The sequence below is a fragment of the Neofelis nebulosa genome, chromosome 4 (assembly GCF_028018385.1).
Source record: "Neofelis nebulosa isolate mNeoNeb1 chromosome 4, mNeoNeb1.pri, whole genome shotgun sequence".
In the NCBI taxonomy this organism is placed as follows: domain Eukaryota; kingdom Metazoa; phylum Chordata; class Mammalia; order Carnivora; family Felidae; genus Neofelis; species Neofelis nebulosa.
Genome location: NC_080785.1, coordinates 35204523 through 35228577, shown reverse-complemented (window position 1 = coordinate 35228577; position 24055 = coordinate 35204523). Strand labels below are relative to the sequence as shown.

Genomic DNA, 24055 nt, shown 5'->3' with positions numbered 1-24055 from the left:
TTACCTACTCCAAGTGCCATAATAATATTTTTATGCAAATATTTAGAAATTTGGAGCAAGTACTCCGGAAGTAAGAGGTAATGGTGAGCGTTTTAAACTTTGAGTAGTAAAACCTAGATCTATATTCCGGCCTTCCATTTCATAGATATGAAATCTATTACCTAAATTCTCTGTGTCTCAACTCCTCATCTGCAAAATTGGTATAATTTAATACCTATTTGATTATCATTGTCATGATGAAAAGAGGTACAGTGCATAGCAAATGTTAAACTGCTCAATCATTATTATTATTTTAAGAATTTTAAGATTATTCAAAATTATTCCAACCTAAATTTTTACAAGCTACATTTTTCACAAATAATTATGATTTCTATATCCCTGGAGCTAGAACTAGCTATACTTCTCAGATATTCCTATCAGATAACTCCACACTTCCAAGAAATGATACTTTATGCGCTACATGGTTTTAAGCATTTGTGATAGTCTCCAACATGGCCTACAATGATTCTCATGACATTCACACCTTTAGTAGTTCCTTTGCACATTGAACAGGGATGACCTGTGACACCAGCAGAATATTGTGGAAAAGACCAGTGTGGACCAAGACTAGGTCATAAAAGGTATGTACAGCTTCTGCTTTCGTGTGTCTTGGATCACTAGTTGGACTAACTTGCAAGACACATGAGTGAACTGTCTTAGGAGCACATCTCTGGTCCACCTAGTGTTACATGTCTGTACCTCTGGATGACATCTTGACTGCAACCTTATGAAAGACTGAAGGAGAACAAATTTTCTTTTTTTCTTTTTTAATGTTTTTAATGCTTATTTTTGAGAGAGTGCAAGCAGGAGAAGGGGCAGAAAGAGAGACAGAGACACAGAATCTGAAGCAGGCTCCAGGCTCTGAGCTGTCAGCACAGAGCCCGATGCAGGGCTGGAACTCCCAAACCACAAGATCATGACTTGAGCTGAAGTCAGATGCTTAAACGACTGAGCCACCAAGGTGCTCCGAAAACCAATCTTCTAAGTCACCTCTGGATTTCTGATCCATAGAGATTATATGAAATAATAAATGTTTATTAGTTCAATCTGTTAAATTTTGGGATAATTTGTTATATAGCATAAATAATGCAGTGTTTCTTGCATTACTCTAGTTTTTAAAACAGGTAACATAAGACTATGATTATTTAAATTAATTTATTTAAAACTATATTAAATCATTTTAATCTAAATAATTTGTATGCGTAGAAATTTTTGAGATATTGGCTAGACCCCAAGAATAGACATATTACACTTACTAAATTTGTTAATATTAACTCTGAAAAACTTATTAAAGATCAATGTTTGGGCTCCAAACTAAAAACTTATTACAGAAATTTCAACTTATTTTTTATTTTATTTTTATGGAGAAACTAACACTGGACATTGTTAAGTCAGGAAATTCTTATTTTGATGCACATCTGCTTCAAATCAGCTGTATGACTGTGAAAATAACTCTTCTGACCCTTGATTTCTTCATCCATATATTGGAGGAACTTGACAGTTCCCCTACAATTCTTTTGAGTTGTAGCAATTTTGAAATGTACTATTGAAAACTGAGAGGTTTTTTTTTTACCTACTTGAGAAAATTAAATGTGAGTCTATCATGAAATTCATAAAACAGGGTAAAAAGGGGGCAATCTAATTGTTTTATATCAAATCTACATACAGAAAAAACTTTTTCCCCTAATCAATTATTTTGCAACCATGTTAATAAATTGCATGTATTCAATATCAAAATGAAGCAACTTTAAGTGAACAACTTAGTCAAGTTGTTATATACACATATATACACAGAGCATATGTGTATATTTCCCCAATTCCTAAAATAGTCAATTCAATTGGATTATAAGTTATATTAACGTGCTGTTTGGTTGTCATTGGAAGAAAAAAAGTGAATTTACTATCTACATTTCTCCCATTTTAACTATTTTGATAATATTTGAAAAATCATATTCAGCTTGGTAATATGTGTCACTTATAACTTAAGTAGTTGACTTAAAAAGGGATAAAACTATAAAAGCAACATTACCTGTAATTTCTCTTTTCATTGGCAGACTACTTGGACAGGAAGCACTTGTAAGGCCCATATTAACTGGAGAAATTCCCTGATCACCACTATACACATCCAAAATACTTCCAGATAACTTTGGAGGAAAGGAAAGAAAAGATGAATCAAACCATATGTGGACATTGATATATTTAGATGCATATTTAAAAATTTCCACTTAATTAATAATAATTTGTTGTAAATAGCATTTTAATTTTAAACAAGAGTATACATTGACTTTTTAAAAAGCATTATGGGATGCTTATGGATATGTTGAAAAAAGCTATCTGTATTTAAGCAAAAAGAGAAATTAGTTCATTCACAAAAGGAAATTCTGATTAATATTTACAAAGTTATAGAAGTTTGACCTGCACATTACCTTGTTATAAGTGAATAAGATTTTAAAAATCATTTTGACAAAATCAATATACATATTAGCAAAACTGGAAAGTTCGTTGCATACCATAAATTAGGTATAATGGTTGAACATTTTGGAAGCCTTCTTAATACCGTCAGTGCTACCAGCAACTCACAGTCAAGAGGTGTTTTACACTGGTAATTAAGTGAGAAACTTTTTTTCCTTCCTGGAAGGCATACTTTTTCTCATTGCACACTTAATGTTCTAGATTATTATAAATATCCCAGCTGGTAACCCAAAGTAGTCTAAAACTACTTTTGCCTCTAGTGGATATAGGGTACATCTAATTATAGAAACACTGCAATTCTTAATGTGCTTCTTGAGAACAATTTTTCAGAAAACTAAGATGCTTTATAACACAATTGAAAATTGTACCAATTTATTATTTAAAATGTGCTTATTGATTTGACTTCCCAAGAAAATTTAATTTAAATAATATTCATAATTCAAGTTAATGCTCATTATTCCAGGGCAAGCCACATTTAAAATGTAGGATTTGAATATTTAAAATATTTCCATTCTAAGTATTTCATTTCGGGGCAGTAAACTAAGAACTGAATAAGTAGTCACTTTTTTCTTTCCTTAAGGACTAGAAGCAATACAAGTAATCAAATAAAGCTATAACCAGATTATTACAGAGACCATAACTCCTTATTCTTATTTTCTGTAAAACTCCAATTCAAACAGAGGGAAATTTTTTGATACTTATAAAATAAGACTGAAAATAAATGTGAAGAAAGAACATTTTAACACCAAAATTAATTCTGACATAACAACCTGTTAAACTATATGTAATAAATGTTGTGTATTTCTGAGGGAAAAGAAGTTGGAAAATACAGTGGAAATCAGGCTAATATATGTGAATGTGTGTTTCAATAAGGACATCATAGACGGCATGTGGTATTCTGATATATATTTTTATATACTGATTCTTTTCATTATTTTCTCAATTAAGACTCCTCATCTTTATTTTATATAAACTCATTGTTTTAAAATATATTTTTAATTCATAAATATTGGAAGGGAATACTTAAGTTGGGTATTTATTCCTTCTCATTTCCTCATCTGAAATATAGGAATGAAGTTCATCAAATTGGATAGATGATGAGTGCTTATATCATAACAATACAATTAGGAAGAAATCATAAAAGCAGATATTTCCCTAACATGTGAGTCACTTAGTCATATTGTAAAAGTTAAGTTTCCAAGACCATTTTGAAAATCTTTTGGTTATAAGCTGAGGCATCACCAACCTGAATTGTACATTTCCGCTGTGCCTTTGAGAAGCATAATGGATGCGCTGAACAAAAAAGATAGGGAGTAAGGGGGAAGGAAGAGGGAAGGAACTAGGGAAAGGGCACTTTTCTCTGAAGAGTTTGAATTCAGATGGATTTCAATGCAGCAGTGGCAAATTGCAAAAATGTTTAAGAAGAAAAGGAGCCATATTACATATACACTGCAACAATAAAGTGATAGGTTCCTAACTATAGCATTACTCTGGGTCCATATTATCTGGTCAGACTATACCTAAAATAGAAATGGGGCTGCAAATCTGATAATGAATATAACCCTGCTTAAGTATAGGTATATTACATCAACTCCTGACCTTGATTATAGTCTAATTTATACCCTAAAGCATAATGATTAATATCCTATTTAATTTTATGCTGTAGGTACTACTCTATTTCATGCAAATGGCTGATCACTTTGTGAATATCATTAGATAATTGGGTTCAATTTCAAAGTATGTACTATACTTCATGTTACCTATAGTGCCTTTTCTCCATTAAAATATACAAGAATACAATGTTAGTGAATATTTAAAAATTACATACACATTTGAAAAGGCTTACAAAGCAAAATTATATGTACTTTTCTCAAAGGTATACGATACTTAACTAATGTGCTAACTATTTTGTAGATTAGTAGGAAATTGGATAGATATTTTATGAAGAAATATTTATCATTCTGGTTTTAAAAAAATTACTTCTTCAGTAAAGCAAAACCTTTGACATGGCAATAGGGAAACATATTATATTAACATCACAAATTTCAAAGACATATAATAAAGAATTTATCATAAAATCTTTTCAATGAGGCAGAACATATTCCTCCAGACAATACTTAATTTCTGGTTAAGAAACATGAACTTCTGATCTCAGAAGTTTCTTTGAGGTGAGGAGCAATTGCCAGTGGTTCCTGTTGTCTAAGGTTCTCCATTCTAGATTTTACTCACATCTCCACTACTGAGATCATAGAGACTGAAGTGGACTGTGCTCTGACCTTCCCTCATATATACTGCCCTTCACAGTAGCCAATATTCCCTGAAGAAAATAAGCAAACCAGTCAAAATATCAAAACATTTGAGAAAAATGACTATTTCAAAAGTAAAACAACATGCAGTGTGAGAAATAATATCAGAAGAAAATATTAAAAAATAAAAAGATCACATAAAACCAAGTTTCTTAAATTAGTCTAAAGTACATTCTAAAAAAAAGATGTTCATAATAATTTATAATATGAGAACAAACAAATGGCCAAAGTGAATAACAGGAGGTTTGAAAATATAGTATTTGAAAAAAGTGTTATAAAAATTATGGAATGGAAAAGTAGCATAATGAACACACTGAGAAAGGAATAATGGAATTTGTAAACTACAAAATCAAATTGAAGTAATCTTTCAGGAGGATGAAGAAGGGGATCCAGAAATAGAATATATGAGAAAAAAACCTAATCAGTTTGGAGGATAGATTTATTAGAAATATAATACAGATATTAGAAGTTTCAGAGAGAAAGAGAAATAAAACTGGAAGGAAGAAAATATGTTAAGGAATAATGGAGAAACATTTCTGATACATTTCTAATAGACAAAGTCTATTATTTTATTGTATCTTATTTTATTCTTATTTTATTTTGATTTAAAATTCAAAGGGCCCATAGAATGCCAAAGACAGATAGAAAAAACCTACACCCGGACATATTATAGTCAAATTTTAGAATATACAATGATAAAAAGGAAAATCTAAAAGCCTAAGAAGAAAAAAGAAGAGTACGTCCAAATGAATAAGAATCTGATTAACAGAATACTTTTCGATAGCAAAATTGAATGAAAGAGGAAAGTGAATCAGTATTTTTTAAATGTTGAAAGAGAAGAACTTAAAACACGAGTTTTTATATCCAGCCCAAGTGTCATTCACAAATGAGGCCATGATAAAAATATTCCTAGAGGCATAAAATACTTAAGAATGTTTTCCCAGAAAGACTAACATTGAAAAAAATTTTGGATGAAGTACCTAAATAAAATAAATTTAAAATATATGCTTTAAGAATATGAAATAAAAATTATCAAATACCTTAGTAAGTGGTTGTAGGCCAAAAATGATGAAGAGAACCAGGTCAAAAGGTGAAATATATAACCATGTAACTGAGTATTAAAATTTAAATAATATCTGTATGATTGAGGTGGAGTAAAAGAAACCAAAGGGTGTAAATGTAATTAAAAATACTGAGGAGAAATATGGGCACACTTAAATAATAATTTGAGAGAAACAGGTGGAAATATATCAACATAAATAGGTCAAAGCAAAAAGGCTGACAGTTTGGGTAATACAGTACAAGAGACACACCTACATAGTAAAAGGACACACAAAGGATTGAAAATTAAAGGATGGAAGGCGATACAGCTAGCAAATGATAAGCATAGAAAGCTTATGTAGTTATATTAATATTAGAGAAAATAGGCTTTAAAATTAGAAAAATTATGAGGGATTGAGAGATTCTATATATAATAGTGAGTTCAATTCCCCAAAAAGGCATTGTAATTATAAGTATTCATGCATGTAGTAAAATAACCTCAAAATATGTGAAACAGAATGTTTTGAACTACAAGGCAAAAATTAATGAATCCACTAATGCATTCGGAAATTTTGACATTTCTCCTCATTTTTGAAAAGTCAAACAGATAACGATAATCAGTCATGTTATGGAATTATTGAATGATAAAACTAAAATCTTGGCCTAATAGACATATGTACACTTCTATATCCAAAAAGTAGAGAATACACAATTTTCTTGAGTACATATGGAACATATAAAAATATAGATTATGAACTCAGTTAAGAAAAAACTTTCAATGTATTTCATGGAGACCTGGATTTCTAAAATGCTTGGAAATTTTGAAATAACTCAAGGGTAAAGACAAAATCATGTTGGAATTTAGAAATAAATAAAAGATAATATAAATACACATAAAGAAACTTCTGGGATATAACAAAACAATGCTTTCAAGGAAAGTTATGTCTTTAAAAAGTAATATGAGAAAAAAAGATACAATTTTGAAATTTGATAAATTAAATAACATCTTAAAGAAGCTAGAAAAATAACCAAATAAGCCCAAATAAAGTAGGATAGATAATAAAATAAAAACATAAGTTATTGAAAAAATAAAAGTAGAATCCATAAGGCAATTTTTTTTTAATTAACAAGAATGGCATGTTTCCTGCAAGATTTATTAAAAAGAATGGAGAATAAGTAAATAATATTTCAAAAAGGAGGATATAACTAAGAGTACAAGTTGATATTTAAAAATAAGATTTTGGGGGCGCCTGGGTGGCTCAGTCGGTAAAGCGTCCGACTTCCGCTCAGGCCATGATCTCCTGGTTTGTGAGTCCGAGCCCCGCATCGGGCTCTGTGCTGACAGCTCAGAGACTGGAGCCTGATTAGGATTCTGTGTCTCCCTCTCTCTCTGACCCTACCATGCTCATGCTCTGTCTGTCTCTGTCTCTCAATAATAAATAAATGTTTTAAAATTTTTTTAATTAAATAAATAAATAAAATAAAAATAAGATTTTCTCCCTGAGATAAGGAACAGGCAAGACAAGAATGTCTGCTTTCACCACTTGTATTCAACATAGTATTGGAAATTCTAGCCAGAGCAATTAGGCAAGAAATAGAATTAAAAGTCATCCAAAATGGAAAAGTTATGAGTAAAATGATCTTTGCTCATGGGTGACATGAATTTATATTTAGAAAAACCTGAGATTAAACACACATGTGCACACACACACACACACACACAGCTCTTAGAGCTAAACAAGGAATTCAGCAAAGTTGACTGATACAAAATCAACATGCAAAATTCAGTTGTATCTTTATACACTAACAATGAACAATCTGAAAAGAAAATTAAGAAACCAATCCTATTTACAATAACATCAAAAAGAATAACATATTTAGTAATAACATTTACCCAAGGAGCCAAAAGACTTGTACACTGAAAACTAAAGAATATTGCTAAATGAAATTAAAGAAGACATGAATAAATGGAAAGACATCCTATATTCAGTGATCAAAAGATGTAATATTGTTAAGATGACAACAGTACCCAAAGTGAGCTACAGATTCAAGTGAAACACTAAAGCATTTTTTGCAGAAAAAGAAAAACCCATTCTAAAATTCATATACAATCTCGAGGGTCCCCAGATAGCAAAAACAATCTTGAAAAAGAGCAAAGTTGGAAGACTCATACTTCCAGATTTTAAAGTGTTAAACAAAATGACAATAATCAAAGCAGTGTGGTACTGTCATAAAGACAGGCAGAGACCAATGTAGTGGAATAGAGTGCAGAAATAAACCCTCAAATATACGGTCAATGATTTTGACAAAGGTGCCAAGATCATTCAATAGGGAAAGGACAGTCTTTTAACAAATGGTATTGGGGAAAGTGAATACCCACATGCAAAGAACAAAGTTGGCCTTTATCTTACATGACATACAAAATTTAACTCAAAATGGATCAAAGACCCAAACATAAGAACTAAAACTGTGAAAGTTCTAGAAAAAAGATAAAGGAAAAATCTTCACAAAAATGAGTTTGGTGATGATATTTTTGAATATGATACCAAAATCACAGGCAACCAAAAAAACCAGAATTTAGAGTTCACCAAAATTTAAAATTTTGTACATCAAAGCACACTATCAAAATAGTGAAAGATAATCCATAGAATGGGAGAAGCTATTTACAAATCATATAACTAAGAGATTAATAGCCAGATTAGATTGTTAAAAATTCCAACAACTCAACAACTATGGCAGTAACAACAAACCACCCAATTAAAAAAAAATGGACAAAGGATTTGAATAGACATTTCTCCAAAGAAGATCTACAAAAGTCCGATAAGCACATGAAAAGATGCTCAACATCATTATACATCAGGGAAATATAAATCAAAACCACAATGTGATAGCACTTCACATTCATTAAGATGACTGTTATCAAGAGAAAGGAAAATAACAAGGGTTGGTAAGGATGTGAAAATTAGAACCTTTGTGTATTGCTTCTAGGAATGATGCAGCTGTTGTGGAAAACAGTATGACAGTTACTCAAAATGTTAAACATAAAATTACCATATGGCCAGCACTTCCACCTCTAAGTGTTTACCAAAAAGAATTAAAAGCAGAGACTTAAACAGACACTCATGTTCATAGAAGCATTATTCAAGGAAGATAAAAGGTGGAAACAAGCTAATAATGACTGTCAACAGATGAAGGAATAAATAAAATGTGGTATATACATATAATGGAATACCATAAAGCTTTAAAAAGAATAAAATTCGGATATATGCTACAGCATGGATGAATCTTGAAAATATCATGCTAAGTGAAATAGGCCAGACAGAAAAGGGCAAATATGGGGGGGTGCCTTGGCGGCTCAGTCAGTTGAGCATTGAGACTTCGGCTCAGGTCATGTTTCTGTGGTTTATGAGTTGGAGCCCTGCATTGGGATCACTGCTATCAGCACAGAGCCTGCTTTGGATCCTCTGTACCCCTCTCTCTCTAACCCTCCCTTGCTCGTTCTCTCTCTTTCTCTCTCTCAAAAATAAAATAAACATTTAAAAATGGGCAAATATTGTATAATTCCATTTATGAAAGTTACCTTTTAATAGTCAAATTCATGCAGACAAAAAGTAGAATAGAAGTTTACTAGGGACTTGGGACAGGAGGAAAGGAATATGTATTGCTTAATGGGTGCAGAATTTCTGTTTGAGATGATGGAAAAGCTCTGGAAGTGGATATTGTGATGGTTGCACAACATTATGAATCTGCTTAATGCCACTGAATTGTACACTTAAAGTGGTTACTGTGGCAAATTTTGTTATGTACATTTCACAATAAAAAGATAATAAATTATATTACCTATAATAATTTGCCAATGATTTTGAATACTTAGGCAAAATGCATCAATTTCTAGAAAAATATTGTTTAGTAGAACTGACTGAAAAAGTAATTAATAGCTTGAACAGTCTCATAATTACTGAAGAAATCAAAACAGACTTTGAACATCTTGCACAAGAAAATATCTGGACTAGATGGTTTTATGGGCAAAAGTGTTACATTTTCAAGAAACATATCATCCTAATTTTGAACACACGTTTCCAGAAAATAGAGACAAGAGGGAATATGCACTAAATCATTCAGTCTGAAACCATACAAAGACATTATGAGAAAGGAAAATTTCACTCATGACTATAAATCTGAAGCAAAATATTACTAGCTAAATGAAGGGAGGTGCAAGCTTCCAGTGATGCAATGAATAAGTCATGGGGATGAAAGGCATAGCATAGGGGATACAGTCAATGGTATTATAATGGTGTTGTATGGTGACAGCTGGTAGCTACATTTATGGTGAGCATAGCCTAACATATAGAGTTGTCCAATCACTATGTTGTACACCTAAAACTAATGTAACACTGTGTGTCAACTGTACCTAAATAAAAACGTACAATAGCAATAGGAATCCAAGACAATATAAATAAGATATTTTGTCATAATAAAGTTGGGCTTCTCATAAATATATTTTATGATGTCAAAAAGGAAAAAAAGAATCTGTGATCATATCAATAGGTTCAGAAAAATATCTGATAAAATTCAATCCTACTTATGATAAAATTCTAAGTGTTTGAAAAGATAATGAATTTCCATAACCCTAGAAAAATATAGATTTGCCTATGTTTAAAATCATGCTGCCCTTAAGAAAATAAAATCTGGATCCAAGTATATTGTAGAAAATTTAAATAAGCTATGAAAATATTCATATATCCATTTATTCTTATTAGGCTACATATAATAAAGGACAACATAAATAATCTGACCTAAATTCCATATATGTTTTTCTGACTGTTTTGGCTTCTTCCCTCTTCATATACCATGTCCGATTTACCACCTAGTATGATTTTTTTCTTTAAATCATTTATCAGTTTATATTTTCTTCTCTGTTCTCATGTATAAATTCTTCAGGATCCTAAACATAAATTATGTCCTTCCATCTAGTATCCCTTCATCCCTCTCAATTAATTCCCAACTTCCCCTCTCAGACCAACTCATGTTTTAAAAATACAACTTCCTTCTGATCTCTCCCAGCTCAAAAATCAAAAATCAAAAATTTCTCTCCCTTCTATCTTCCACATTAAGGTCAAACTCTTGTGTCTAGCTTTTGAAAATCTAATTAAGTGGCCCCACATTATCTAGTCAACATTATTTGCCCCTATATACCATGTATATATATATATATGGCATGCTTTCCAAAAATAGATTTCAGACTCCAGTGGGAGAGAGGGGGTGGAGGGAAAGAGTGTTGCCACAAGGACCATGTGAATCTATATATTGGTAATTTAAAAAAAAAGATTGTAAAATACAAGCATTATCCTAACATATACTACGTCATAGATAATTGAGTATATATTATGTGCCAGATATTAAGCTAGTATGTTTCCTAATAATAACAAATAACATTATCTCAAGTAATCTTTATAACAACTCTATGAGCTTGATGCTTCCCATTTTAAATATAAAATAATTAAAACTGAAAAATTAAATCACTACCTCAAGATCATGCAGTTGTATAAATAGAGGTCTTGGGTTTTAATCCTTGTTCTATCTGAAACAAAGGCTGGATTCGTACCTACCCCATTCTGGGTAGGTCCTTGCCTATAACACTTTTAATAGTAAGAAGTGAATTGAATATGTAAAAAGTTGGAAGTCATTGAACTATTTTTTTCTGTTTTATTCAAGTATCAAAATCCAACCTACTCTCTAGGGGCAGCCAACAGGCCAAACCTTCCCCAGCGTGCTCCTTCATGGCAGCCTGATTTATTTTTCTCTTCACCAAAACACTATAGGCCTAATAAACTCAACCATAAAATTAATAATTTAATTTATATTTATTGTTTTACCCCTCTTCATTTATATTTACTCAGCAAGGACAGCACAATAGTATATACTACTTACCACGTTTGTGAAAATTGATTATTTATCTAAAACCCTGAGAATTTTCTGAAGGGGTGTGTGTGTGTGTATGTGTGTATGTGTGTGTGTGGTCTGTGTGTGTGATATGTCTATCTCCCAGATAATCTCATTATAAATACAAAATAGGAAAGAAAATAGTGTACACATATCATTATATATTATATTTTCAGGTAGTTTTTCAGTATAAACACTAAAAGCCAAAAAGAAAAAAAAAACCACCATACACCTTTATATATATATATATGTATATATATATATATATATATGTGTGTGTGTGTGTGTGTGTGATATCTGTAGATCTATGTCTATATCACATATTTAGTGTAAGTTTCATGGGAAACTGAGGGAATACTTGGAGTTGTTTGGATCATCTATTTTTCTTTCCTGTGAAGACATTCACTAAAATGGTAAAAGTGGGCATGAGATTATCAGAATAACTGTAGACATAAAAAGAAGATAAACATCAGACATAAAGAAAGAACGCTGTAGGGGAGCATATACCACACAATGCCTGCATACATAAAAAACTGGCATTTAAAAGATTATTTTCTTTCTTTTGGATATTTATTCATTTAAATGTAGTAAACTAGATTTTTCCAGTTTTAAGACACACACCATTGAATATCCTGCTTTATATTATTTGTGAAGGTAGGCTATGAGGTTTGAATGACAAACATTGAATAGGGAAGTCCCACTGAGTTATTATTATTTTTCTTCTATTATGAGTGAATACAAATAATGTGTTGGGCGGGAGTAGAAGATCCCTTGTCCTTGGCCAGCTGGCTTATAACTCAAGTAGAAAAGATAAAACACAAAACAGAGATGGTAACTTATAAATACTTTTGCATCATATACTTTATATGCATATAATCTATTTAGTACTAAATTAATAAAAATAGTTATTGATTTAATGTAAACACTGTAATAAATAATCACTGGAACCCTCACTTTTTGATAGAAAAATCATAATTAAACATTTTAACAACTTTTTTTATTAAGAGACAAAAATATTTGTACTGTATCCAGAACACAAAAACTATCCTGTAAGTAAACAAGCTTGTCAATACAGCAGATTATATAATACACATTTCAAAGCTCAATTTCTACATACCTTATTTTACTATTAGTTTATAAAGTTTATATTCAGTATTTAAGGTGGTTTCATCCCCAAACGTTGAAAGAACTCCAAAATGCACTTGCTCACCAGTTTTAATTCTGAAGTGTCTATAACCTTCACAATAGCAATGGTTTTCTCTTTCTACTTCATCATTTTCTTTTCCTTAAAAACTTGCAAACAATAGCTGAGAGAACTGTGCAGAAAACTCTGTGCCAAGGTGAACTTTGGCTCTTCCTTGGACTTTAAGACTAATCTGGTCTACATTGTGATTGACAAAAGCTTGCTTGTTGATGTTATGCAGTTCTTTCAAGTTCCAACGAAGCACAAAGGGTTGTTAATATTTACTCAGTTCTCATCTCTGGAATGGTCTTGAACCATAACAGTTTACTGAGATTGCCAAATGCCACCAGCATTTACAGACACATGATTGAAAAAATAGCTATATATGATAAAATAAATGCGTTACTATGCACAACCACGTCTCTGAAGACAAGGGGTGAAACTAAGACCAATGGGTAGAAATTATAGGGAGACAGATCTAAACTCACAGACCAAAAAATCAATCCTGGAGTGTGACAGAGAATCAGATCAGCCTAAGGTCCCTTCAAATCTTATGATTCTACAGTTCTCGGAAACACCTCGCTTCCTTCTGAGGCTGCTGGCACAGCAAGGTGGGTAGGATTGCTATTGCATCTGGTATCATACAGGACTGGATTCAAACCCTACCCTGCCCTGCCATTCACTTAGTGTATAACTTGAGCAAATTACTGAACTTCTCTAAGCCTCTTTTCTCATTTATAAAGTGATAACAGGTAATACTAGATACTAGTCTCTATCCCATAGGTTTGTTGTGGTGATCAATGTAATTTTTCACACACACAAAAAAGCATTTTGCACAATCCTTGTCACATAGCAAGCACCCAAATCACAGTGGCTATTATTATTGTTGTTATCCTTGTTGCTACTGATTTTTCTCCATTAAAAATTCTTGGGGCGCCTGGGTGGCTCAGTCGGTTAAGCAGCCGACCTCGGCTCAGGTCATGATCTCGCGGTCTGTGAGTTCGAGCCCCACGTCGGGCTCTGAGCTGATGGCTCAGAGCCTGGAGCCTGCTTCCGATTCTGTGTCTCCCTCTCTCTGACCCTCCCCCGTTCATGCTCTGTCTCTCTCTGTCTCAAAAATAAATAAACGGTAAAAAAAATTAAAAAAAAATTCTGAAATGCTAATGTATAATGGGAACAATCTTTTCAATACCATGTGCAGATTTTAAAGTATTTATTTCACATGCATTTGCTGAACACCTGTGATGTGTTAGATATTGCATTAGGCGCTGAGGATAAAATAATAAACAGGTTACTGCTCTAGGTTTCAGGGACACAGCAGTGAGCAAGACAGACAAAATTGTTATCTTCAAGGAGTTCACATTCTAGGGGTGAGAGCACACAATAAATAGGTGAATAAAATAATAATTCTAATCATAAGTGTCAGAGGGCATCAAAACAAGATATTGATTTAGGGAGTGATGAGATGGGGTCTTTTAGCTAGGCTGATTGTGGAAGGCCTCTCTACAAGGTGATATTGACTAAACATTGGGAGCATAAAGGGCAGCCATGTGCAGATCTGGGACAAATGTATTCTAAGCAAAAAAAAAAAAAAAAAAAGGAAGTTCAATGGTCCTAAAATGTTAGTATGCATGTCATGTTCAAGGAGCAGGAAGAAGGCCATTGAGGCCAGAGCCTAAAGTTAAAGGGAAGTGCTGACAATGGTAAAATGTCTGGCTTATTTTCTGAGGATTTCAGGAAGTTGACAGAATGTTAAACAAGGAGAAACAGAATCTGAGTTTTGCTTTGTGCAAATCATTCTGACTACTGTGTGAAGAGCTGTAAAGGGGCAAGAATTAGCAGGGAAGTTAGGCTGGAGTCTGTCTCTGATGTCCAAGAGAGACTGGAAAAGTGATTTAGTAGAGGCGCTGATAAGAAGCTGTGAGGTTCAGGAAATCTCGGGTGTTAATCAGGACATACCAATAGATGTGGAGGTGTGGGAGTAAGAGAGAGAAGAAAAATAACTCTTTTGGAATGAGGGTTCTAGATGAACCAAAAGCAGATTTGGATGGGTGGGGTGGGGGGTGGACAAAAGCTTTCTGCCAGTCATGTTAAGTTTGAGATGCCTGTTAGAAGCAGAAAAGATGAGACGTCAGCAGTAGGATATACAAGTCTAACATATAGGGGAGAGATCTAGGCTGGGCAAGGGTTGATATCACCTGTAGGATGTATAGATACATGAGAAAAGAGGGCTGAATTGTGAGTCTTGGAACACGTTAGCATTTAGACATCTGTTAGAAGAGAAAGCACAATCAAGGTGGGTGGAAAACCAGAAAATGTGGTGCCACAGAATCCCAGATAGTACTTCAAGAAGGGAAAGTGGTGAACCATGGCAAATACCACCGAGAAGCCAAGACAAGTAAGGAGAACTTACTATTGGCTTCTGCTTTGGTTGGTTTTAAGAGCTCTTTGTGGATTGTGAGAACAACAGCTCTGTTGGAGACTAGAAAACAGGAGGTGAGTATATGGATAAAGGGTGAAAATTGAAGCAGTAAGTTGTTTTTTTTAATGTGTGAGTAAATCAAGGGGGTTACTGGGTGGCTCAGTCAGTTAAGTGTCCGACTTTGGCTCAGGTCATGATCTCACAGTTCCTTGAGTTTCAGCCCCATGTTGCTGCCCTTCTCCTGCTCGCTCGCTCTCTCTCTCTCTCTCTCTCTCTCTCAAAATAAATAAACATTTAATGAAAATTATGTGTAAGTAAATCATGAAAATAGTGTGGCAGCCAGAGGAAAAAATGTGTTCAAAGGGAGTTATTTGGTTTGGTTTTATTTTTAGGGAGTGTTATTAAAGATTAGTGTAATTGCTGATATTTGTAATCCAATAGATCAGAATAGACTGATTGTATAGGAGAAGGAGTCACTATTTACAGAAGGAAAGTCCTTGAGAAGGTAAGAAGAAGATCCAGGGCACAGGCGGTGGAATGGCTTTAGATTATGAACTGGAGTAATTATTCTAACAGAAAAGATGACAGTAGAAATGAAAACAGATACAGGTGGTTTAGTAGAATTGGTGATGCCAAGCTAATGAATGAGTTCTCATACATTTGGTCTTTGAAATATGTTGTAAGAGAGAAATCAGCTGAGAAATAAAGAAAGGGCAATGAATTCTAGAGATTTGAAGAGAGAAAAGAAAGTATAAAAAATGGTCTCATTAACCAGGGAATAGCTGTGTATCATCTGGTGGTGGTGAAAACCCCTGTGCAATTTTGATGATGTATCTTTGATGAGGACTATGAGCAATGTGGTGAAATTTTATCCATTAAGCTGCTCAGGTTGAAACATGGAGTAGGATGAGAGAGAAGTTTAATCAGGGTTGGGGTTTTGCCAAGGAAGTAAACTGAGGAAAAAACGGGGATATGTTAGGAGTATTTGCAAGAGGATTGGTTATAGTGCTTGATCAGACTCTATACAGGTTAAGGAAATTTTCACTGCAAGTGTGAAGTAATAGGTATTGAAAATATTAGTGATAGAGTCCATTGATTTGAAGCTTGAAAAATTGGTAAAATAAGAACACTACAGTAGATGCAGTGAAAAAATAGAATGTAATGGTCAAAAAGTGTGAAACAAAAAAATGTGATGGGATAGAAAAAATGGTAATGACAAGATTTGGGATATCATCATGTGAGGGGAGGGCTAAGCAGGGAAGAAAATAAATACAGTGACTCTAAAGAGAATGAGAAACTGACAGGTTAGAGTGTTGACAAAAATCATGACTGACTTGGCTGAATGTTTCTTGCATTTTGTCTCTTTTTCAACGTAGTTTACACAGTTGTTGAACTAAGAAGTAACTGACAGGTGGGGCGCTTAGGCGGCTCATTCAGTTAAGCATCCAACCTCGGCCCAGGTCATGATCTCACAGTGTGTGAGTTTGAGCCCTGCGTTGGGCTTTCAACTCAAAGCCTGGAGCCTGCTTCAGATTCTGTGTCTCCCTCTCTCTCTGCCCCCCCCCACTTGCATTCTGTCTGTCTGTCTGTCTGTCTCTCAAAAATAAATAAACATTTAAAAATTAAAAAAAAAAAAAAAGAAATACTGACTCTAGTCACTAATCAGTCCCCATTCATTTCTGGATCAGAAAAACCTGGGCTAAATTGATCTGTGAAGACCCTGAAGTACTTCATTCAAGCTGGATAAATGTGAAGGACCACCACAAGTGGTCCAAGATTCCCCTCAGCAGATTCCAAGTTTCCCATCAACAGAAGTTATAGCATGACTTTTAGTTAAGCCTATATGCAGTGGTCCTGAGATAAATCTTAGCTGAGTGAGATCCGAGGTTTTCTGCCTATGCCACAGCAAAGGACTGGTAAAATGGCCAACAGCACACTCAATAGACTGCCTCTGAGATTCTGCATATTTCTATGAGAGCTAGAGAAAATACATGGAAAATACAAGGAAAAGTGACCTTCACGTAATAGGTGAGAAATTAATAATAATTATTTTTAGTTGATAAATATCTCACTTTTGAAGCTTACCATAATAGACATCTATTGTTTTAGCCTCAGTAGACTTCACTTACATTTATTTTCGTGACAACTCCTGCCCTCGTTCTTACTCTTAGTCCAGGTAATTTGTTGTGTGAGCTGCTCACACAGCTCTAGCATGGGCCCAAGACCCAGAGAAGTTGGCTCAGGAAGAGATACATGTCAGAAATTGTTCCAATAAGAATTATCCCAGACCAGATATCCAGAACCAAGGGAAAAAGGTTGCCAAGCCTAACTGAATGTATCCATTAGGATGAATTTGGTTATAATAATCAGAAAATCCCAACACACTTGGCTTATAAAATAAAGGGAATAAATCTTACATAATGTGAAATCCACAAGTCAAAAATTCTCCCGCGGGCATATAAAACAGCATTTTTTTGTATTTCTCTTGGCTTTTCTTCTCCCTTTTGTTTGTTTGTTTTGTTTTTTCTTAGTTTATTTACCTTCCGGGCAATAAAATGACTATATAAGTCACATTGTCCTACAACATCATGGAGAAGCAAAAACCTCTTTCTTGGGTCTACTTTAAAGACTTACGAAAATTCCCAGAAAGCTGCTCAACATGTCAGAATTGCAACACAAGCCTATTCTTAAAACTGTCTCTGGCAGAGGAAACGGGGCCACCAGGATCAGCTGAAGTTAATCAGAAACTTCTCTTCCTTGTGAAGAAGTAGTTGTCTGCAAAAAAAATTGGGTTAGCAAGAAGGAACTAGGTGCGTACATAGGGATAGGTTATGGTAGTGTTTGCTCAACGGCTGGGAATAAAGCCAGCACAGAAGAAAACAAAGGCAAAGTTACGGAGGGCTGCCCACATGTGATAGTCCTTAGGAATTTACACATGACATGAACCAACGAATTTCTTTCATGCTTAAGCCCCAGATGAGCCATGTTCTACCATCTGTGCCAAAAGTTCACTGGCTCAGAAGAACGCTTACTCAAAGCATTCTTCTGGATCCAACAGGTCTGTATTTTCATTCACATGAACTATAAACGTCCTTTAGAGTTTCCTATCTCTGTTATACCAGCTATTCTTATACATTCTCTTTTTCTCACCTCTTGCCTTTTCTTATGTTGTTCTCTTAACCTGTTACTTTTCTGCATTCACAGATACCTCTTAAAATCTTAACTATCCTTCATAACTATATTTCAAACATCATCTTTTCCTAAAGCATTTCCAAAAAAATCTCGATTTTTATGGTTGCTCCTTCACTTGAACTGCAGAGCCACTCTCTGACTAGCATTTCAAATGTACACATGTAGGCTACTAAGTAAGATTTAATATAAAAAAACAGCCTTGGAGATAAATATTTTTAATTATTCTTGTAATTCAGAAGAAAGCAAAGAGAGGCTAAGTAACTTGCACAAAGTCTAGATTAGACCCTGAGTTTAACACCGAGATCCACACTCTCCCTCCCTGTCTCTCAGGTACAATTCACTCCACTCCCCGATTATCATGTGGCTCCTTGACATGTGAATTGTGTCTTATTCAACTGAATTGTCTATGGTAAATGTATTACACTTTGCACATAATAGGTATTGAATAAAGAGATTTGGTTAATTGAACTCTTTGGTTTTATGTGTAGATCTAGATTTATCAATGATTGCTGATTGGTCAACAGAGAGATTTCTTTGTATAAGTATAGGTAGACCAGTAGTATCTATCTTTTTAAAAGTACATTCTGGATATCAAAAGCAAATTCCAGATAGTTATTGCCACCAATTTGTACTGAGTAAGCCATTTTGTGCAGCCTCTACAAAACACATAAGATAATTTGACAAAGAGAATGCTGCAGTATACAATTTTAATGAGTACCACATACAAAGAAAAGATTGTAGGAAATTAATATCATTTTCTGAAACCCAGAAGTTGAATACTGGTTAAGAAAATAGCATGTTCATGCTGTGAAATTAGACAGGGAGAAATTAGCATTAATAATATATTTATCTAGAGAATTAGTCAGATTTCATGTAACTGTGCTGCTTGAAATCTGAAGAGAGAAGAGATAGACTTGTCAGTCCATCCAAAAAAAAATAAAAATAAAATAAAATAGGGGCGCCAGGGTGGCACAATCAGTTAAGCCTCTGACTCTTGATTTCGGCTCAGGTCATGATCTCATGGTTTGTGAGTTCGAGCCCTGTGTCCAGCTCTGTGCTGACAGTGTGGAACCTGCCCCTCTCTCTGCCCCTCCCCCCCCCCACCCCTGACTTCCCAAAATAAATAAATAAACAAAAAATAATAATAAATAATAAAATAAAAGTTAAAACTGCAAAAATACAAGGTTTTAAACCTCATTTGACCTTTGTCAGACAATGCCAGTATTAGTGACCTGTTTTAAAGTGGAGGTCCTGCATACCACAGAAAAGGAGGAAAGAGATACTTCTGTCTTTGGATAGTCTATCTGGGAAAGAAAAAACAGAAAATAAAAATGGGGTGCTTTCTCAATTTTCTTTTATGGTTTTAAATTTAAATTTTCATCACTAACATATCCCAGCTCATTTATTTACTGACAAAAAATCATACTACACAATATAGTCAGAATTCAGTTTCTTTAAATGAAATGTTTAAAATAACATCTCAGTCACAATCTCTCATATTTTGTCTCATTTTTCTGAAAGGTCTAAAATCATAAGAAAACAAACCAACAATAACCCTTCAAAGTATGTGGAAAAACCTTGCACACCTGTTACAAATAACATTTTTAGTGATTAATAAATAAGAGACGAGAAGGCAACAGCAATCAAACCAGGAGATAAAATACCATCCCTTCATTACATATCATTCCAGGAATTTGTGCTGATTGCAACATAGACATCTGTCTACATGCCTTAAAGTAGGGTGAGGCCTGTTCTACTTTTCGTAAGTTCATCTTTGATCTCTAGTTATTAGGTCTGAAGCGAAGTCAGATTTTTTATAGTTATAATATTTTTCTTGTCTCTACAAGGTGTAGAGCCCTCTGAATCTGACAGTTGTTAGTCATGGTAAAATAGTCCAAATTTAGCCATTAGCTTATGAGAGTGTTTTGATTATATGCTGTGTTTCAGGAAATCTGAAGATTAAATCACTCATTGAAAATGCTGTAATAGATTACATATATAATTAGATGGATGTTTATAGGGATTAGATAGATAGATAGATGGAATATCACAATGTTATTCCTAAGTAACATTATATAATCTTTTTTCTGCACCAATAGATATTTTCTACTATTCATCTGTTATCTCATGTCTGTTTCAAGAGCGTAGGAAAAAAACATTTACTAATCAAATTAAATTTAATTTTTATATAATCAGATGCTACTATTTATTTTGGTCTCACTGACCTCCTCAAGTCTGGAAACACTTACTGTTCTTTGCATTAGCAGAGGAGAGTCTGTTCCTTCCTCTTTAAAACTTGATTCCATACCGATTATATCCTCAATAACGTCTTCCATCTAGCAAAATATATAATACATTTAGAATACTGTGCATAATGAGAAGAGTTGTGCTTCAGCCTGAATTCAGAAAGAAAAAAATTAGCAATCTTTTAAAGTTTTTAAGAATATTTAAATTAAGGTTATATGTATATCAAAACCGAGAATATTTTAGAACTTAAAATGAAGTAATCCTGACACTCTTTGATCTGTGTTGCTTTCCCATGAATTTGCTTCTACTACCAGCTGGCAGGTGATGGCTGGGCAAATCACCCTGGGCTAGTCCCTTGGAAATCAGTATCTATATAAATAGACTGGTTATCATGAAGTGCCTCAAGCCAGAGCCCATGTACTTAACATGTAGAGAGATGACTTCCTATAACTTTACTTTCCTTTTGAAATGTTTTGATTGCATCTTACAGGTGGATATTCAAATATCAGTGGTCATGCCAGCCATTTGGTCCACGTGGATACAGAATATATGGAAAAATGTTACCTAACTTTCCCTAATGGCTAATAACCATAACAGCAATAACGACAACAATAATAATCACCGACATCTTAAATCGTAACAATGGCAAACACATATAGAGTGGGAGACATGCCAGGCACTGTTCTGTGTGCTTTGCATACATCAGCCCATTTAATCTTCACAAAAACTCTGAAAAGTGGATGCTATCCTTACCTCCACTGTACAGATGAGGAAACTGGGAGAGGAAAAAATGCACAATAAATTGTTCCATGATACAAAGCTAGTGAGTGACAAAGACAGGATTGAAATCCTGGAAATTTGGCCCTAAAGTTCTAACTTAAATCAGTTTTTCACTCCTTTCTCAATTCCATTCTAAAATATCTTCCTTCCCTTCTCTACTTTAGCCGGAGAAGATTGTAAAAGCTTGTATTTTAAAAATACCATGCTTGCCCCCTACTTTTCTCTCTAGCTGTAGCTCTCCTCTCTCCCACTATATTCTCTTTAGTGACATTTCAAAATATGATGTAAACTAAGAGATAATGAGAATGCTGAATTTATACACTGTAGCACTCTTAATTTCCAAAAACTTGTGCAGAAACAACCAGGACTAAACTTGGTGAGATGTATAAAAATATTTTATGATTCTGTTAGTTTTATCATCAAAGCATGATTTCTGAGAACCTTAGAGAATTAAATATTCAGACTTCTGCTAAGATACCTTAAAGTTGATATGCCAAAAAATCAGAACACTATTTAATATTAATTTAACAAAGATTTGTTGAGCGATACTTATTGCAATACCCTGTTGTAAGCACAGGAGCTGTAAAAGGAAACAGCACAGAGTCTCTGCCCTCCTGGAGCCCTAACTCTAAAACAGACAATAAACAGCTTAATAACAAACAGTGGCCTCTGAGAAAACAGACAATAAACAGCTTAATAACAAACAGTGGCCTGAAGAAATTAACGCAGGTGGGGAGAGAGTTTGATGGGAATGAATGTTATTTTAGAAAATGGTCAGAGGAGGATTTACGGATATTTGAACAAGGACATGAAGAGCGTGGGGGAAGGACAGTCCTTGGAAAGGAAGCAAAAAATACAAAGACCCTAAGGATATCCTATCCTAAGATAGGAACATATATGTTCAGAAAGAATGTTGGTCAGTGGGAATGGAGCAAGAGTCAGGTTTGAGATGAAGTTGAAAATTAGGCCCTCTAGGTTGGCCAGTGGTCTCCATAAAAAATCTCTGCAAGTATAGGAATGTCCTGCACTGTCCTGCATATAATGGCTACTGAGCACTTGAAATGTAGCTAGTTTAACTGAGGAATTAAATCTTTTTTTCTCAAGTTTTAATTTACATTTTACTTAGTTAACATGAAGTGTAATATTAGTTTCAGGAGTAGAATTTAGTGATTCATCACTTACATATAACACCCAGTGCTCATCCCAACAAGTGCCCTCAATACCCCTCACCCATTTAACTCATCCACCCTCCCTCCCCTCCAGCAAACCTGTTTGTTCTCTATCATTAAGAGTCTGTTTTACGGTTTGACCCTCTTTTTTTTTCCTCCTACGTTCATCTGTTTTGTTTCTTAAACTCCACATGTGAGTGAAATCATCTGGTAGTTTTCTTTCACTGACTGACTTGTTTCATTTTGCATAATACTCTCTAGCTCCATACACATTACTGCAAATGGCAAGATTTCATTATTTTTTATGGCTGAGTAATATTCCATTGTATTGAAATTGAGGATATAGACATTGATATAGATCTATAGCACATCTTCTGTATCCATTCATTTGTCTCAATGAACATTTAAGTTCAGGAATTAAATACTTAATTTGATTTAATTTTTAAAGATGTTATTGAATTTGAATTAATTGAAAATTAAATTTAAATAGCCACATGTGGCTAGTGAGTACCATATTCAAGAGTGCAGCTTTTGACTATGGTCTGGATTTCATTTATCTATTTATTTTATTATTTTTTTAATTTGAGTATAGTTGACACACACCCTGTTACATTAGTTTCGGGTGTACAACACAGTGATTCGATGAGTCTATATGGTAGGCTATGCTCACTACAAGTACAGCTACCATCTGTCACCATACAACACTATTACAATGCCATTGACAGTATTCCCTACACTCTGCCTTTTACTCCTGTGACTTATTCATTCCAAAACTGAAAGCCTATACCTTGCACTCTCCTTCACCCATTTTACCCACCCCCCACTCCCATTTCCTCTGGCACCCATCAGTTTGTTCTCTGTATTTATAAGTCTGATTCTGCTGTTTGTTTATTTGTTTGTTTTGTTTTTAGATTTCACATATGGTCTGCACTTAACATATTATTCCATGTGCATCAAGAGATCTTTAAAGGACCTACGATAATAAATATGCATATTTTATTTCTTTTGTTTAGTACAGTCTGTGAAAACTTTAAAATATATTCTTGATTGTAACTAAACTCAGATTTTGATTTCATGATATTTCTCTCATTCATGTTTACCGTTTCATGGACAGCAAATTTGTACTGAACAGGTGTAAAGAAGACCAGAGGAAAGAAGGATGTTAAACACAATTCATGGTAAATGCTTTTCTATTGGGAACTTCTAATATTTTCACCAAAAATTATATATATCATTTATCTCTTCTCTTTCTGGAAACTTA

The 24055-nt window shown here is 33.9% G+C and overlaps 1 protein-coding gene across 4 annotated transcripts in view; it reads right to left on the bottom strand.

Moving 5' to 3' along the window:
• TFEC (transcription factor EC) overlaps positions 1 to 24055 on the bottom strand; it is a 141438-nt gene that overhangs the window by 17834 nt on the left and 99549 nt on the right. For 3 of the 4 annotated variants that reach the window (XM_058724522.1, XM_058724523.1, XM_058724525.1), the window contains exons 3-4: positions 20848 to 20934; positions 2069 to 2183 (exon numbers count right to left, since the gene is read on the bottom strand). In XM_058724522.1, the coding sequence (XP_058580505.1) occupies positions 2069 to 2183; positions 20848 to 20934 (202 nt within the window). The remainder of the gene's footprint in view (positions 1 to 2068; positions 2184 to 20847; positions 20935 to 24055) is intronic. The other variant, XM_058724524.1, reaches the window with a different exon arrangement.